A 20,886-nucleotide genomic window follows, 5' to 3' on the forward strand; every position below is an offset into this window, starting at 1 on the left:
TCGTTAGCAAATATTATGCACGGATAAAAGGAAGTGCAAGACATTAATACGGAAAAGGAGCTTGTCGTACGCGCAAGCTAGCGAATCCCTTTCTACTGATTCCGTTAAACATGATTCTTGCATGGAGGAAGTAAGTACCTACTTTTACCACTACTTCTCGTAGAGTCACAATCGAGAATTGAGAAAAGAACCTTCCACGATAGACAAATAAATGACCGAATAGGTACATTTTAAGCGCACAGTATTCTCTATCTCGCTATGGCAATGTAATCTTTTTTTATTATTATTATTTTTTTTTTTTTTTACGAGAGTTCTTTCGCTTGTACTTTTATATTCGCTTGTTTATATTTTCGTTGAAAATTCGATAAATTTGATCAAGTGACTAAAAGAGAAATATAACGTTTTTATGAAAATTAAGTTATCATTGTAAATAAATTTTGAAGACTGAATAATATAATATTTTTATTCCACTCAAAGAGAGAGAGAGAGAGAGAGAGAGAGAGAGAGAGAGAGAGAGAGAGAGAAAGAGAGAGAGAGAGAGAGAGAGAGATACACATAGTAATTTTGCTGTGTATAAGTTTACAAATGAATATTATTCGGAAAATGATTTGATTTCTGTATTATATTATTTGTGTCCATACAATTTATGTTAATAATTTTAAATTACTAATTTTACATTTTAAATACATAGAAAATTTTATGTATTTATTATAAAATGAAACAAGTTATATTTAAGTTTGACTTTCTGATTTATAATAAACAAAAATTATTTCACAATGCTTACTGAAAATAATTTATATAAGCATCAGTAAATCTCCTCTATTTCTGATTTACTTTATTGCTTTTGATATTTTTTCCACGATTTCAATTATAATCAATGACGTCAGATTTACATTCACTTTTTCTGACGATAAATATATTTTTATATTAAAGAGTATGCCCATCGCGTGTGAGTAACGCAAGAAGTTTGAGAGTTGCGCGTACATTGGATGAATAATTCATACATTTGTACGACGTTTAACAGTATCGTAGATAGCGGTAAAAATCGGCATCTCGTTTTTTGATTGATCTCGATAAATATTATCCTAAGAAAGAAAGGTACCATCTTAGATTACGAGTCGCTTAATGAGTGGTCGATCGAGGATTTTGCGTAATTTGCATAATTTTTTGTCGTGTACGATACACCACAAAGCTTCGGAAACCTTGTTCAAACAGCCATAATTACTGAAAATACAGCGACAGATATGTATATAGATCTGTATTTAATGGAAGTAGATTTCGCCAAACATGAATTGATTTTCTAGAAAAATCTGTTTTTTTGGTATCATTTTTTCTTAATGGTTTTATTCCTTTTTAATTATTTTATTTGTTTTATTAATTCATTTCTTTTTAACCCGTTTTTTTCTATTCAATTCTAATGAAGAACCAATTTTTTATTAGTTCTTCGGTAACCTCAATCTATGGTTAAAAGTATAAGATAAAACTATTCGACGATATATACGTATTCGTTCAAATTAATGCCGGATCTCTTAAGCCGATCGGGTTTGATGAGAACGCTAGCTGATACGTTATTCATCGGCGAGTATCGATTCGCGTATATTAGTATGGCTCTCCCGCGATGTCCATGTGACATCGAAAAGCAATTTACGAAAGCGGGTCGGTATATTACAAAAAAGACATTCTTTCGTCTCTTCAATCTGCTAAGTAGTTCTATAGTCTAAGAAATATATACACAAGAAAATAATAATTTATAATACGGTATACGCGAAATATTTCTAAAATACCAAAAATAAAAGTTGCAAGATTGACGCGATTAATTTGAGCATAAAAAGTAATTACAATAATTTTTTATAATTAAGAGAAACTATAAATAACAACCACGTAAGAAATAAAATTTTAAAATAAATTTTTAGCTAAATTATCTTGTAAAAAAAAGGAGATAAGTGTAATATATATATAATACAATATAAATGCGTAAAAATATATGTGTATGCTATAAATGTGATAATCCAATGTATGTTTATAAAAGTCGACAACACTTCATTAGTTGGAGTATTTATAAATTATAAACATTCTTCATAAATTCAATTATTTGTAATTATAAACGTTGAAGTTTTTAATTAAATTCAATTGTTTCGAATAATTGCAATAGGTAAGTTATATTAGCTTCTACTTTTTCATGGCTCGTACAAGCAACAATAATTTGCTATATATGCAAGTCCCGACGTTATTGCGCAGATGCAAAATTCTACTTAAGCGTGTTTGCATAGCTTGTCGCTCATTAAAATTGCGATAGAAATTTCGATGAGGTGGGAGGAAAGGATGGGGATAACTGGTAAAGCAACATCAGCAATATTGCAGAGATCGACGAAACTTTACGAAACTCTACTCGTTAGGAGCGAGTGAAACGAATGCTTACACGGATGAATCATTACGCTAATTAATTAACGCTGAAAATCTGACCGAGTCGCGAGTGTATCTCTGCGGTTCTGCATATTCACATATACGTATACAAATACAAGCTTACATCGAATCGCAACATGATTCAGATTAAAAATTTTAAATACCGCTCACTTTATATAATGCTCAAATGATATCAATTGACATCTAATCTAAAACACGTGTGTGTGTGTGTGCATGTGTGTAAAATAGACATAAATGATAAAACATAATAGTAAATTTAAATACAACTGATATTGTTCAGAGAGAAAGTTACTTCCTGTACAACACTATATACTATACGGCATGGTTATTTTTCAACTTTAAATATAGATATTTTGTGTTAATACATATATTTTATATTAAAACACATTTATTATATTTTTATAGACACTAGCATTTTAAATAGGTACGAGTTTAATATCTATCTCTTATTTTTTATTTATTAAAAATATATTAGAATTATATATGAAATATATATATATATATATATATATATATATATATATATATATATATATCATATAAATTGGTTAATTTAGGAAGAAAGAGAGAAACCGACGAAATTCTAAACGAAGTACCATAGAAATATAATAAGTCTCCGTGTATGTCGGAGCTCCTCACGACCGTAGATGCGAATTAAGCGAATTATATTTCTTGGTTCTAAGTTGACGAAACGTTTGTGAGACCTCTTCGCTATGCTAGTCGCTTTTGTATCCAGCTTCGTCACAAAGGCTAATAAATTTAGTGGCAGAAATATTTGTAGTCATTTGTATAGCATAGAAATATCTACGAATGACAAAGTTAGTGAAGTTGGTAATATTCTATATGTATATATAAAGTTATTAAAATTTGCGTATCCCTTTTAGTCTGTACAATTATTAATTATAGATTAATTTTTATTAATCTTTAGATATTCTAGATTGTTTACACTTTCTAGATTTTCTGTTTATTAAGCTTATTAATTCGTCTCTTCAAGAGAAATGTTTCACGACGGTACATTTTATAATTAAAATTTGATTTTAATTTTTAATTAAAATAACAAAAGTCTTTCTTTTTCTTTTCTTGTTTTTTAAGAAAAAAAGATGTTTTTATAATTTTTTGTAACGTATACGTTAAAAACTCGACTAAGTACTTTTTTCATAACCAGTCCTCTAGAAATTATCTTCGTGGTGTGTTGACACCCGTTGTAACGTCGAACGTGTTTTCCTTCAGCAGCGAGACGGAGGAAAAATGCGAAAACGAAAAGGGCAACGTCTCCTCTAGGGAAAGGGTTTTCACAGGGATGAAAGAGAAAGAAAGGGAAATATATAAGCGAAGAAAAAGTGAGAGGGGTTGAAACAAACAGAGTGGGAAATCGAGTGGGAAGAGGGAAACACCGGTGACGGCGGAGGCGGTGATGGTGATGGTGGTGGCTTGTGTAAGCGTTATGCGATTTCAAACAAATGGCGAAACCGTGAGCGGAAACGTGACCAAGGCTGGCGTCCACTCGGATGCCATTGGTAAGTTTACCTTGCGCGCCGCGGTAACTTACCAGTCGAGATCCCGCAACGGAACGAGGGATGGCAGCTGTCCTCGGTAGCATTCCGACAGAACGGGTATTGCGGCGTCGTCGAAGGGAGAGGAGACGGTCGCCGGGGGAAATACGACGACGAAAATCCGACGGAAGCGCGATTTTCTGTGTGGATCTTGCTACGGCAAAACGTTCCGTTTTATACTTGTGTATTTGATACCAGTAATGTCTAATTAAACTTAACGCGATTCATTTAATTAAGCCTTCGTTAAATAACTACATTTGTCTTTTTACAATTTTCGAAAAAGAAACTTACTGATTTACGTTTGTAGTCTCGTTGCTAATGAGATCGACGTTTTAATTTGCAATTAAATTTCGCGACCTTTAGATTGTAAATTCAAAGTAAAATAAACATCTTTTAAATGTGTGTTTTATCATAGAATTTGATATGTACATCGAGCAAATGTACAATAAAAAATTAAGATAATAAAAAAACAAAAACGTTTAAAAAGGCATTTAAAGATACTTTTTTACAATATTGTATGTTTTACATAATTTTCTTATATTACAGTTTTATGTTAAAAATATATTTCTTTAACTATTAGAAAATCTCTTTTACATTTCGGCAATATATCCATATAATCTAAATAATTCACCGAATTAATCAAATTAAATTTTTAATACGAGAAATTAAAGATGCAATGGAGTAATCTTTCGTGATTTTTTTCTTGCAATCTTCTCATTTATTAAATTTCGTAAATTTTAAATCTTTTTCTGTAATGTTTTACCCTTCGAGTATTATTAGGCTATAGACGTCACGAGCTAGGAGATATATAGAACGAAAAATTGCTTGGGGAATATCGAACTATTCTTTACGAAGGGGAAAGAATGGAAGAACGATCTTCCGGGTTCGAACAACATTACCCTCGAAGGAGAAATGGGAAAGAAACACATATTTTTTTCTCTCTGCGCATCGAGAAGCGCGCATCGTGCACTAGTCAGTCTATCTATTCACCGGCAAACAGAGGCAGGCCAGAATTTAATTGCTACAGGTATTCCAGACTAGAGCGGAGAATCAGAATTTAATGATCAGACAGATCGTTTCTCGTTATTGCAACGGGAGACAACATCGATGGCAAAATTACAACACTTTTTTGAATAAAGTCCATACTAGTGTTAAAAATCAGTATTTTTTGAAAAAAAAAACTTTCTATTAAAAATGTTAACATAGAAAATCTTTTAATTTATATTCGACAATTGAGAAAGTGTTTTTTAATTTTAACTTTATCTAAAATAAAATTGATAATAAAATAATAAATTGGTTTTTTTATTAGAAGATGTTTCTGGTAAACCAAAACCAGATCTAAGATTAATAAAAATTGTTAATTCTATTGCTATTACATTTTTTTAATTAAACTAAAAATTAATATAAAATTTAATAACATTTATGCCTCCAAAGTTTTTGTTGTGGAATTCATATATTAATTTGAATTAAAAGAGACTTTATTATTATATTAATTTTATTTTTTGAAACTATAGTGATTAGTATAATTTATTAATTCAAGAAAACAGACTTTTTTGCATAAATACATAATATACATAAATGCATTTTAATGTTAATAATTTTTATAGTTTTCATATTAATTATTTTTATAATTTTTGCCAATTTATTCTATTGAACAAAGTCAGGACAGTAAAAACCAAAATTTACTATGAGTTTTTCCACTCGCTGGACTTTTGCAGCCAACTCTGGGAGACAGTGATTCGACATCGTTCGCAATTGCTCTGTCGCGGTAATTAAATTGCGGATACACAACGCGACGCGCAGCTTCTGCATCGACGGCAACGATAAAGCATACGCGTTTGTATATGTTACCAATATCGTAAATGCGTTCGAATATAGACTGTATTCCCAGAAATGACGGATGGAGCGAGATTCATTGTCTGGGGGGGAGGGGGACGTAAAAATCCGTCGATATTTAAATTATTTTAGCAATTATTGATTATTGATTACATGTACTTGCCGAAAGCACGTCTCTAAATTAAGATATGTACTATAGAGAGATAGTTTAAAATAATTATAAAGCTTCCAAGAGTGAACAATAATTTTGACAAATAAATCTTAGATTGTAAATATATAGATAATAATATTTTATTTTTTGCCCTTTGATGATCTTATTTTTGGTACTTGAGATAAGTTTAACAATATTTTGATTTAATTCTAAATTATTTAGATATATAATAATGTTAAAAATGTTTTATTCCAATGTATAAAAAAAAATTTGCATTTTGATACAGTGTTTGCTAGATATGGTAATTATAATAAAAAATTCTAAATTTAGTAATATGTAAGATATATTAATTAAAAATATACAGCTACACCAACCATTAATTTTAATTTAATTTTATATAGTAATTTATTATAAAATATTAGGAAAAATTACGTTATGACATACGCTACAGTAATTAACGATACAGTATTACAGTAAGATGCAATGTAATATGATGAAAGTACATGCATTTTTGACAAAATACGCGAATAATATACCGCTTTAACGAAAGATATCTCGTTTTTTGTGACCATTAAAATAACTATGGATTTTAATTCTTGAAAATTAATCAAATACGCGCAGTGTTTTTTTCACGAGTATTACAAACTTTCCGAATATGGCGAATATATATATATATATATATATATATACAATTAAATATTTGGATTGAAGGCAGGAAATGGAACAGCAAACTATATCGAACACATTCCGTACTGCACTTTTCACCGGAACACTTTTTTTCTTATGTGCAACTCGATACTAATACTCAGATCGTATTTCGCACCAAACTGATTATGGCTTCACTCGATACAGCAAATCACTGATGATATTAGCTAAAAGCAAATTAATCTTGATCTTTTTCTAGAGAAATAAGTATAATCGTGAGATGTATGAAATATATATATTTACTTTTTTTCATTGCTTATTACAGCAGGAAATTAGCATTGTATTAAGCTTATTTGCATTACAATAACGCTTCTATGCATATTCTGCACTTAAACTGAAAGGAGATGTCTAAACAAAGCACAACAACAATTTTAATTTCCATTATTATAAACAGATATTTAATATAATAAAAATAGTCTACTTTAACAATTTCATAAACCTCTGAATCTATTAATTGAATTTAATATTCAAATAATAAAACAGTATTAAAAAACTCTTAAAGAATAAATTATTCATACTATTCTATTATATTTGCACAAAAAAGTTTAATAATAAATTAATGTAATTTTTTTTAATATAGTAGGAGTATAAATAAATAATAAAGTTGATGATGTATGTGCGTGATAGGCGATTCTTTTTAATGCAGCGACATTCATTTTTCTCTCTTGTGGCCTCATTATCGTGCCTTGAAGAGAGCGAGGACGGTTTGCGTCGAAGCCGAGCGTGCGAACCGCGCATAAGGACACCGGTAAAATGAAAAGTGGGATGAGGAGCTTTAGTCGTTAATGTGCGATGCACCGCTAAAAGCTTCGGAACGAGTGGACCATCACGTCGCTCTTGTGAGGCGTTAGTTTCCATCGATGCTCAGCAAAAAATAAAAGAAAGATTTTAGTCCCACTCTTGTTAGCAAATATTCTCTATTTTTATATATAGAATATCTCGAAAATATATTGTTTTTATTTAACACTTATAGTATAGAGTTATAAATAAATAGTATAAATATGTAGTATATAGTTATAAATTAATAAAAACTAAGAAATTTTAATGAATCAAGATTCAAAATAGTAAATAGAAAATCTCGCTAAGAGTTATAAAGTAGCACGTAAAGAATTTATACTAATTGTAGGCTTAGTATATCTTCTATTTTAGCTTCATATTCAAATTCGAGATTTTCTTTATTGAGACACAAATATAATTTGATATTAAAAATTAAAAAGTTTTTTATGAGTACGTATAAAATTTTGCAATCAAATTTTTATTCAAGAAGAAATGGATTTTAAAATGATTGAAGAATTAACGAGTGATGGAATAGTTGATATTTCGAATAATTTTTTACTGCTGTCTATATCCCACAAATGTCTGATATTTTTTTTATTTTTATCAGCATTCATAAAATTTAACGATGCTACAGTTGAATTATAATCACCATTCTGTGCACATCAGAGAAGTTACTTTGTTAAATATTTTGAGTAAAGCTTTGTACTTGTATCTCACAGAAAACGTATCGAATAACGATTTTGATATGTGATGAGCTTCTCATTAGAAAATTGCTATCGAATAACTGATAAAACATGATGAGATTACATGGTGATTCGACAATGATTTATATTGTTAAACAAACAAAATTATTATACTTATAACAAAGAAAAATTTTTTACTCTCTTTCGTTTTCTTATACATATTTTAGCTTCTTGCAATTTAAAAATATTTTCAATCAGATGATATTGATGAAATATTAATGAAATATAACTATTAATTAAATTTTTTAGAAATAATTTATTTTATGTTAATTTATGTTAGTACGTATTGAAATATAATGAATATATATAAAGCATACTGCATATACATATATCGCGAAATAATAAAAACTATTGTAATCAAGGTAAACTTAACGTACAGAGATCTCTAGAATAATTTTACGTAAGTGTCATAAAATTTTCATAAAATCCAATTCTTTAATCATTCAATTCTATAATCATATCGTACTTTCAATGCTAGAGATGTTTAGACAATGAATTTTAAGTGATCCCTTTTTTCGATTTTTATCGCAAAAAAAAATGCTCGAGAGAATTTCCACATTGCTAAAAATTGTGTTTCTTATTCAATTCACTTTACGAGGTATCGCGTACGGAATTTCACGGCGAAGTAACACTCGTAGAACGATTTGACCGCGGCTGTATAAGGTGTATATATCCTTTTAACTGTCTTCTATTAAAGGCGAAGTGCGGTGCATCGGTAACCGAAACAAAATCGCTCGTTTCGCTGCGAAAGAACGTTCGCGCCCGTGTACATGCGACTCTCCTTTTTCTTTCTTTCTTTTTTCATTTTTTTTGCGCAAGAAAGCAATAAAAGCACCCACTTCCGACTCGTTACACGCTATTACGGCCGTGCGCAATAAATCGTTATAAAACCACGCCTCCTTTCTTTCAGAAGTTTATAACCTGAGGGGCTCGTCCGCCCACGTTTCACCAACGATGCGCTAGAAACCAGCTCGTATCTGTTTTGAACAGTATTGCTTTTATAAATGGTCAGCAATCTATGTGTGTGAAAGAAATATCAAAACTATCATTTTATTCATGATCTAAAGTACCTAAAGAAAAAGCAAAGTAAAACAAGTTGTCGAGAGGATAAGATTAGTAGTTAGTTCTTTTCTAAGGTTAAATTTTTAATATCACCCTCTTGGCGAGTATTATTTGAGATAAGTTCTTTAGAAAATCGTTATGAGAGAGTATATAAGAGCGGAGGGTGAATCGGATTAAAGTTCAAAATTGGTTAGGAAAGGTATAGTGGTCGAGAACAAACTGTGCTAGCTATCATGCCACACTGGAAGAGATTTAGCTTTTAGTTTAAAATCGGATTTTGCCCCAGATCATATTCGATATATGATCACATGATAAAAGAGAGAGATATTATATATAAGAGAGGAATTAGGATGTACGATTTTTTATTCTTTCGAATAGGAAACATCTTTGTACGTTATAACAAATATATACAGATGATTGTTATTGTTTATATTTTTTAATTATCGAATATGTATATTATTATATTATTATATAATAATAGATATTACTTCATATCTTTTTTCTCCTTTCTTCTGTTAAATTAAAAAATGTAACGTAAAATTCTTTTAGTTAGTTAAATTTCAAACGCAACAATTAGTTTGTTAAATAAAATGAACAGTTTATTACATTTTTCAATTTGTTTATAAAAGCTACTTCTATAGAGAAGAATACAATTCAGCGTCCATGTCCGTAGTAATAACGTCTGCGAGTTGAACGAAGATTTCCAATATTCGTTTATATCGAAATAAAATCATAAAGATGCAATGCGAAAGTGAAGACTTGCAAACTCGCTTCGTTAAAAAGGATACATCTCGAGATTGACCGTTTATTCTTAGCAGTGAATGTAAAACCGTATCAAGATTACGTCTTTTGTAATATTGCTTTTTACAAATAAATCTGCATAAAGAATAATTAATGTTGCACAAAGCTCTGTCTTTGTCGTGCGTTAAAGGAAATTGATATTCTTCTTATTCTTTTCAGTGGAATCCTCGCGAGAAGTTAATATCATTCGTAATCGTTTTTATCACAAAGCGGAAGAGATGTAATAACGAGAGAGGACAAGTATCGAAAAAAATGCAGCTCGATCACTGACAAAAATAAATCAGTCCCGAATTGTTTTTTCTTTTGTTCTGTCAAACAGGACAACATCGAAGCGAATCAATTTCCCGTACTGACAAAAACGCGACCGTAGAAATAAAACAAAGAGTACAAAGGAAAGAAAATGACACAGACATCGAGCGAAAATTATCCACAAGAAGAGATCCATTGCGTTTCGTTCGTGTTTTGATTACTCGATACTTCAAAGATGTCACTGTTACTATTAATGTGTTTTACAATTTATATTTATTTGATTGATGCGAGGGTGGCCTGAAAGTTTATGAAAATAAGCTAAGTTTGTTAATATAAAAGTTTTAATAAGATAAAATAAATACAAAACAAAAATTTCTTAACAATCTAAAAATAAAGTTGTTATAAATCTTTTTTGTGAAACAATTTAAAAAGTAAAATATTTTAATTGCCGCGTAATGTATTTTTATATATATATATATATATATATATATATATATATCTGTATGTGTGTGTGTGTGTGTGTGTGTAAAACCTTAAAAGAAATTACATCTAAAAAAAAATTATATTCTATTCAATTATGTTATAGATGCAATAAGTTTTATAAACGAAGATTAATAATATTATTATGAAGAATTTAGGCAATATTTTTTTTCATCCAAATTGAAAAGAAATCCAATTAAAATCTGTTTTGCTATAAAAGAAATTTCACGCATTTTGTGGCGCTGTGCCGAAAACGATGCACAATGCGATGTCAAAAAGTCCAATAGAAAAACAATCGCGTTGGACCGATTCAGACTTTTGCCGCAAATCGAAGAGCGCACTCGTAAAGTCTAAGTGACTTAATTCGCACTCGTTTTTTCATCGACGATTATAGGCTCCCCTAAATTACTTGCTTAGTATCGTCTTGAAAAAAAAAAGTCTCGTCGTAAAAAAAGTCACAGAGTGTTCAGCAATACAAAAATGCATACGCTATTGTAAGCGACGACAGTCACACATTGTTACCGTTGCGACATACAACGTCGTTAAGATCGTTTCGCCGATACTGTTACGACGGCGAATGTTACGGTAATTTAGCGTGGCGCGGATTATACGGACGCTTATTGTCCGGTTGCCATTTATTCACTCGCGAAAACTTATTGCATCGTAGTAGCGGCGCACTAACTGACGGTGATATACATATCATTGCAAATTATGTGAAACATGTTACGAATAGAGAGCTAATCGGGGAAATTTGTACTGGCGTTCCATATGATGCATTCCTTTGTAACATTGATGGTTGCATGAATAATTGTGAGTTATGAATAGACTTCGCCATAAATGATGCAATATTCACGAGAAAGTACTAAGGTACTTTTTACTCGATTGTAACCTAACTACATATTCATTTATAAGCGTGCATGAGGGTCACGAGACATATATTCAATTTTCAATATTTATTCTTATAATATAAAATTTTTTATTATTATCGAAGGTTTATAGAAAAGAGTTAGATTTGATTTTTTTTTTTTTTTTTAAATGGATAAATTTCATTCTGTAATTAAACTTTCCAAACGTTTTTTTTAATAACATTTTAGTTTGGTGTGTATATGTATGCGTAATTGAAAAAAAAAATTATTTATTAAAGAATTCTTTTCTTTACAAGTTTGATAATGTAATATGTGTACATTATATTTTATTATTATATTATATTTTATTACTTGTTTGAGATGTCAAATTAGAAACATTTTCCGTGAATTTCAATTTCTGTAAATTCATAATTGGACAATTATTACTTTAATAATAATAAATAAAATTTATTATATCAAATTTTTTGGAACCACAACCTTATCTGCATCACATAAACATATTCAAATAAGATGAACATAGTAACAACCGGTTGAAAATATTTGCTTCACATATTGGCGAAGGCGTCGATTTATGTCACCAAAAGACCTTCGTGTCACGTACTCCACGAGAAATATCGTCAGGTGACTGACGACGGCAGTAAGATGCAGCGCTGTGCACGAAAATCGAAATTGGCGGAAAACCAAGATGGAAGAGAGGCGAAACGATCAGAGGGAAACCGAGGTGGAATAGATGACGAGGACGGGAACTACGACGACGACGACGACGACGACGTCGACGACGTCGACGTCAACGTCGATGTCGGCGTTGGCGGAAGGATCGAAGAAGAGAAAATGCGGCGATCGTGCCCGTGCTCTCGACACTCTCGAAATCGTACCCCGTCCGTCGTCGCTCGCAGATCGACACGACGAGTAAATCGACGAGGAGAGCGTTTTTTCGGAAAATGAGATTTTGGCGGGAATTCGACGACGACGCGAAAAATTGCTGCAACGACAGAGAGAATGGATTGTCCTCCTTAATCGGATTGCCGAACGGCGAAATATGGTGCGCGGGCACGCGCTCGCGATTTCATTGCCTGCCTGTTGTCGACATTTTCATATTTTCCAAAATTGGGAAGGACTCTCATTCGATTTCGCCGCCGGACGGGATTAGCGCACCGGCGAAGCTTTTATCGCACGGCTGCGAGATTTGTCGAAAACCGTTCCGGATACTGATTCATTTAGTTACACGTGGATGAAACTTCTGTCGTATCAGTTAGAGTTTTTATTCGACAGCAAGATAGTGTGTGTTCAATTAGGATTTGAAATATTGTTGATTTCTGAGAAACATAGAATATAATTTTTTGATTACAATTATTTTCTTTATTTTGTTTTACTTTATTTGGAAAAAAATCATTTATATGATTTAACTTGAATAAATTACATCCGAATCTATTTTGACGTGCAAAATGCTAAAAAAAATAAAGAAAATTGTTTAGTTTAGTACATCAGCTATAAACACTTGTAGAATTCAGTGACAGGCAATTTTCGAGGTTCTGATAGGGAAAACGTATTCGTAAAAAAATGGTATATGCCTTTTTATCAGATTACAACAAACATAAAAGTTTCGAAATTTTTCGTTGAAAAATATTTTATCCGGTGACAGAATGGCGTGTACGTGCAAAATATGTTTACGTTTTCGGAAATGATTGCGCGTTTGTAATAACAGCCGTGGGTGCGCTTTTTTTATTGCTCAACGGTATCGTTCAACGGGAAATGCGTTTCAAACGTAAAAAAAGCAAGATAGAAAGAGAGAGGGAGAGAGAGAAATAGAAAGAGAAACGAAACGCGAAATCCGCATCCCCAAATTATCTTCGTCCATATTGACTTTGCTTAGTGAATATAAAAATCTATATGTATATATGTATATCGGATTGAAATGAGTTTGAGGATCGATAATTAGTTTTGTTGACATTTGTCATTTAGAATATCTATTATACATATATATAGATACACATATTTCGTACGCGCGTATATTCGGTATTTCAGTAAAACTGTCGAAAGGCAATCCAACGGCACGTCCTTTGATCTTGATATTAGTTACACGTCGATTTGTACCATTATTAAAATTATTCAACCGCGTTGCTAACAACCGTACCATGCTATCGATTATCTCATACAATTGACAAACGGTTGGCTCGCTCGCACGTGTAAGTTGTTTATTCTTTTTCACTCCAAATTAAACGACGAAGGACAAGTCAGATGAGAAATTTCGAGCGCTCTCCACATTCTGTCGGAATAATTCATTGCACTCGGTTTTTCGCCAGATAACATATGAATATCAAGTGTGTCAAAGCATTGACACAGCTTTGTGCTTGGAATATGAAAAGCCGAGGTAAAGTTTTGCATACTATGAATTTTTTAAGTCTCGTCCTTTTTGCATGGAAGATATAAAGAGTAAATCCAGCATACTCGAAGTCTTATGCGCGAATATTTAAAGTTGAATATTAACATCGAGCATTAACATTTTTTTATGCCAAAATTAAAATTAGAAAAACGGTGCATGGTTTGTGCTCCTTACTAAATATGCAAATTACTGCATACGAGCATATGAACTTCGTTCAACTTGCTATTATAACGTACATTACCGCATATTCATAATATATTACCGATCAGGTCCTAGTACTCTTAAAATTGTCTGGTAATTCGATCTTTTGTATATAACGTTACAAGCAAGATAGATTAATAATAAGCGTGATGGATTAACAATAGGATTTAAATATACACAAATAATACAGAAAGGAAGATTTTATTTAAAGAACTTATTTCTTTTATACTTTTAATTTATACTTCTAATTTTGAAAATATGATTTGTTTTAAAATACCAACGTATAAATTTCTTTATTAATGACTAATTATAATATTTTTGATTTGGCAAATATTTATATACGTATTTAAGATACATTTAATGTTTTAATAACTATTATCACACAAACACACACATACGTACACATCTTGAACCTTTATAAAAAATAAATTATTCTTACGTTTATATTATATATACTATATTAATTAAAGTTTATATCATTCGCGAACGTTTGCATGATTGAATAAAGTTTATTGCACATATGTGGATGCAGCCTCAGGCGTGATTTCGCGCAAGTACATTGCTGATTTTCCGCAATTGTCGCCGTCGCGAGGACAGCCACAGCGAAAATGCATCTCGGCGCTTCCTTCCGCACCGTTGGCGGCGTATTAGCACTGGGAATGCAAATAATTGTTCGCTGTGGTAATATGTGTACGCGTGTGCGTGTGCACAGGGTGGTAAAACCGACCCTGGAATGTAAATAGAGCCGACTTCGCGCGATGCTTCCGCCGAGCTTGCTGGTTTGTTCGCTCTGATGTGGATACATACGCTTTTGTATGTGCACACATAACACGCCTGACCGACGGATCATCCTATCTGTCGACTCGCGCAAGACAACCCTTGGTTTCATGCGGAAAGTATTTGGAATGCAAACATCAATAAAAAGAGAAAAGATTCGTGATCGAATAAACTCGGGCAGGGTGAACAAAGTCTGTCATTAGTAATTAATTATCTTACAAATATTTGATTAATTGAACAAAGCTAAAAAAAGGCATTTACTGTTACTTAATTTTTTCAGTTACAAAAATTTCACAGATATCGCTTATACATATACGATAATATATTATAATTATATATTTTATATAAAAGAAAGAAAAGAAACTTTAATTATAAATTACACAGTTTTAGAAGCAACCACTCTCTTGATGGCTGATAAAATGATTGTTAACTTTGGTACCGCTCTTATATGCGTTAAAAAATTTTTAGATTGATGAATTAGATGATGCATTTAAAATATTTAAAATGTGCTTTTCGTACGGAATACTAGAGCAGATTTGTAAGTTCTGTCTTTCTCACGATACGTGTTTCAAGTTTCAGGAGGAAGAGAAGAGACGTTCGGTAAAAGACAATAAAACACATAGCATCTCTGTATCGTAGGACACGATTAATTGTTGGTCCGGCAAGAATTAATCGTCGGTGCTGTGATAATTTATCGCGACCCGTCTCGCCGCGATATTTTAGCCGCGGATATTTTTCGCACCGGTTTTCGCGCTTCGCTAATCTACCTGCCGCTTTTCCGCCGGAAAAAGGAAGCGGGTTCTCCGATCCGGCGAAATCACTCCTGCAATTCTAAATCGAGATTTGTTCCACATGAATTTTCCTGTGTATTCTTCTTGTAAATCGTTCGATAAAAATTTTTATATTTCTAATCCTAATCTCTGCAAAATTATTTTATTATAATGGTTATTATATAATTCTCAACGATTCTCTCTCTCTCTCTCTCTCAAATGATTTTAATAATTTTTATATCGTTAATGCATAATATGTACAATTCATTATTGAGTATAAAATGTTTTTAAACTTCAACTGTCTCTAATAAAATTAATTTTTTTATTAATTTTAACAATTGAATGTAGATATACTTTTATAAATGTTACATATGTGAATGTTTTGGAAATATTAACTTGTATAACTTTCTTATATATTATTTCTTTCTTATATGCTGATGTATGAAATATGATAAAATAAATAGAAGAATATTCCATCTTAACTATGATAAAAGATAACAGTTTCACGTCTGACGAGAGAATACTGCACAGAAGGAACAACATACTGGGCAGGAAATTCAGATTTTAATAATACTTTGCATACATATATGTACATATGTGGAACAGTCAGAAGATGAGTGATTTTGCAATTTTCCGTTAACGCAAGAAAATAGATTTATGTTGTCATACTTCGTTCATATTCTAACACATGAAGTTAAGAATTTGCAAGTAAAATCAGCTGCGGCCTATTTCCTTAGGCGATGAATTAGTCGTTATAAAGCGAGCTTTTAATCCTTAACGCTAGGACGCTCATATTTTTCTTGTAACTTACTTTACATATCCGATGGAAGAATATTAAGTATTACATCTGATATAAAGGATAATCAAATGAATGAATTACGTAATTAAATTTTCCTTATGTGATTACTTGATTACGACTTACCTCCTCTCTCTCTCTTCCTCCCTCCTTCTCTCTCTCTCTCTCTCTCTCTCTCTCTCTCTCTTTTTCTCTTTTCTGAAAAAATATACATAAATATTAATTAAATAGTTTACAAATAAACTTAAAGGATGTAAAATTGACTTTCTATTTTTATATATTTATTTAATATTGTTTTTCTGTTGCAAAACTTGTAATTCTTATGGAATCAATAGTATTAAAATTAATTTAATTGCTATTGATTATATTTATTTGTTATTATTAATTAAATTTAATATAAATTTTTATTATGAATGATACAGACATCAATTCTATATAAATAATAATTTAGTTATTTCATTTGCCATCTAATTCTATATATAAACGTTACGTAATCGTTAAAATTTAAAATAAAACCAGGCCTATAACTTTTTAAGTATGCATTAATTATATAGATAGGTAATATTTATATTATTAAATATTGTTGCTGCCAAAATACATCTCATCATATCTTGTTTATTTTTGTTTATAGAAATTGCAAACTATTGGCGAGGATTTCTGTGGTCTCGATGTGAACACACCTTTAGGCGGCGAAGAGCCCATGGGTGCGCCTGCAGTTTTGACATTCGAGACTCACCTGACAGCTGTGGCAGCTACTTCGACCGGTGATTATACCGTCGTTTTCGTGGGTACCAATAAAGGACACCTCAAAAAGGTCAGTACTCGAAATTATGTATCTTGATAATTCAATTTATCCCTTAACAAAAGAGAGACATAGCTATTACTTTTGTTATTATATGTTACGACGAATATACATGAATATATATGAATATATATGAATATATGTATTTATACATTCGTAAAAAATAGTCTTGAAAGCCTTTAAAATAATTATATAATGGGATTACTAAAGAGAATTCTATAAGATCGAGTTATCAATTATGACTATTTATGGTTGTGAATTTATTGCACAAATAATTTAAAACACGTAACATATAATTAAAATATGATTTAAAAAATTAAAGCACTCTTTGTATTAGCTGCATTAGTGAATGATATTTATGTACAAGTATATGGAGTCATTGTGTTTTTTCTTATTTCACTTTCTGCTCATACTAGTGTTCTTTGTAATTTTTACGTAGCTCTAAACTGAAAAGATATTTATTATTTTTGATGTATTACAGTTCTGACAAAATTGATAACATTTTTAAAATCATAAATCTTATATATTCATACGCGGAAATATTATAAAAAACAAAGTAATGTTTCTCAGTATATAAATTGGAATATTTCTAATCTCTATATAATTTCTATTATCTTATATAATCATGATAATAGAAAATTTCTATATGAAATAATTAATTACGATAACGAGCATTATAAAGTTATCGAGATATTAGTGAAACATAGTTCGACATTTGACTACTACTTGCCTTCCCTAATCTCTTCGACGCTGGAGGCAAAGAGTTCAGCAACCCTGAACTTAACGGGGCGATGCAGGAGATCAAATGGCAAAGTTCAGTAGTCATGTACATGCACATACACACGTCATCCCGCCAGAGCACACGCCCGCATATGTATCAGAATCTTTCCCGATCATCGTAGGGCATGATCGTTAAATTAATCGCGATCACCACGCGATTACCACGTTCGTGCATCAAACACCGTGCAAGCAACGTGGCGTATAAACGTTACAACGGGCCATTTAATTGGCTTCGGAATAGAGTCGACGGCTCGTTCAAAAAACGCCGGTGCAACGTGTACTCGCAGGATTGGAAATCGTGGATAGTGCACTCATTTTATCGTGCATCGCTATTAAAATAATATTTATAAAATCTTCATAGAAGAACAGTTTCATCGGTAATTTGATCGCTGAGAGTAGGAATACATTTCCATGCTTTCTTTTCTTTCGATCTATCTTACGGATATACATTTATTAATCAGATTTATATATTCTATGCTTATAAACATCATATAATTTTGAATATTTTTCTTAAGTTTGATTGGTTTTTTTTTTAAATAACTATCGATATAGCTATCGATATTCTTATTAATTCATTATTTAAAACTTTGCATTAGTTGTTTGCAGATAGGAAGAAAATGCGCGTTATCTCTTATTCGCGATCTCGAGCAGCAGTCGTCGTTTTCTGGATAGAGAAAGTAACGATAAATATAGTTTAACTTCTATTATAGATAATAGTATTTATAGAGTAATAGTGTATATATATATATATATATATATATATATATATATATATATATATAGAGAGAGAGAGAGAGAGAGAGAGAGAGAGAGAGAGAGGAGGGGAGGAGAAAACGTATATGTGCGCTTCTACATCTACACTAACGTGTTTTGTACGATACGACATTACACATATATTTCGTTATAAATTTATATTATTTACGACACTGTAAATGTGAAATCTCTATTCGCGACTCATAGTACTCTTCTGAGATTTATCGGTCTCGTAAACGGTGACGTGTAACTCTGCTTCGGACGTTTAACACTCGGGAACGGTACATCTAGAACCGGGTGGCTCGTGATTCGCTTTGTGAGATTCGCGACGTAATATTATGCCTTTTGCCATTTCAGCGGAAATGGATTATCTCGGTGAGACCTCGCCTCGAGTGAATCTAGCTAATGTTCCTTTCGAGCGTTCGATCAGTTGGTTCGATAGGTCAAGTCGATTTACGAGAGTGCTTATTATCGCCATAAAAAGATTTATTTTTAGATTTGAGAAGACTTTAAAAATCATTAACATAAAGTTAAGAATGTATTAACAAGGTGAATGTAAATATTAGATGTAGAAGAAGTAACGATGTTTTAAGAGTGATATAATAGAAATGAAAAACTTTTTGCCTAAATTTATTTCAAAGTTAAAATTTTTATATTGGAAATTTTTATGCAATATATTAACAAAATATTAATGGCGCTGTATATGTGTGATGATATCAACATGCAATAATGGTAATATTATAATGAATATTGCACCATGATAAGTTGCTAAAAAAATATTGCGTATGTATAATTATCTCTATTCGGATTGTGACTAGAAAAAAATATTTCATTTGGAAATTCTGTTTCTCGATGATCTCGGATCTTTTACTTTTCCATTTGCATGCTGATTGTTTCCGAGATATCGCGAAAAATACGATTTTTACGAATTCAGTGAAGTTCAAATACAGTGGGATTTTTGCGCGTATTGAATATTTTATACCCAGTGAAAGCAGCTTTCGCGCACGTTTCGACGAGATGACAGAATATCGTTGCCAGCAAGTTGCAATATCTCCGTTTTATTTCCTCGCAAACTCGTTCCATTAGTTACATGAGATCACCTCATCACGAATTGTTCCTCTAGCCATGTATTATTGGAATGTTTATTATTAGTTTTAACATGATATCGATACCTTTACACATTTAATATTGAATACCGCAATTCTCGATATTCTCGATATTCTTTGATATTCTTTGAAAAAATGGTGATGTTTTACAATATCGATCTGTGTCACATGTGACAATTAAAACTTTTCTAATAAAAAGTAATAAAATAAATGGAAATGAATAAAAATATTGTCGAGAGAGACAGAGAGAAAGAGAGAGAGAGAGAGAGAGAGAGAGAGAGAGAGAGAGAGAGAATTTTAAATTTAACGCGCGTATGTTTATTTTAAAATTTTCTGTTATACATACCTATATACTTTTCAAAAATAACCGTACTTGTTTAATATCAAGCTTGAAATATAAAATACTGATGCTAATGATATTCAATATCAAAAGCAATATGTCACAAGTGTGTGCACTAATATTATCAAAATAAATAGTATCACATATTGTTGAGCAATTTTACGATCTACTATATATAGTATACTATAAACGATCAATGTCACGAAACCACGATTGCATTGAGTGGTCGAGGATTAAGTGAAGGCTAAATAAAGAAATAGACAAGAGTGATAAAAGACACTTCGTACGAAAATCGACGATGCCTGGATAAGAAAAAGAGAGACCGAGGTCATCCCCTTCCCTCCACGTATATCGAATATATAATTTACTGGTTAATCGATTTTGGTCCATATCGTCTTGTACACGATCTAATAATGCAAGGGCTCAGCCTCACGTGTGACACGTGGCGATATATGACACACGTGCTTGTTATAGCTGTGTTCAATATTAATCGACAGTTAAATTAGTAACTGAGTAGGTCAATAACTCAAT

General features: G+C 31.4%; 1 protein-coding gene across 5 annotated transcripts in view; it reads left to right on the forward strand.

Annotated features, from left to right (window-relative positions):
- Positions 1-20,886, forward strand: part of Plexa (plexin A) — a 256,742-nt gene that overhangs the window by 171,416 nt on the left and 64,440 nt on the right. For all 5 annotated transcript variants that reach the window (XM_072887441.1, XM_072887436.1, XM_072887440.1 and 2 more), the window contains one exon: positions 17,206-17,388. In XM_072887441.1, the coding sequence (XP_072743542.1) occupies positions 17,206-17,388 (183 nt within the window). The remainder of the gene's footprint in view (positions 1-17,205; positions 17,389-20,886) is intronic.

Source organism: Anoplolepis gracilipes, chromosome 3 (assembly GCF_047496725.1).
Source record: "Anoplolepis gracilipes chromosome 3, ASM4749672v1, whole genome shotgun sequence".
NCBI lineage: Eukaryota > Metazoa > Arthropoda > Insecta > Hymenoptera > Formicidae > Anoplolepis > Anoplolepis gracilipes.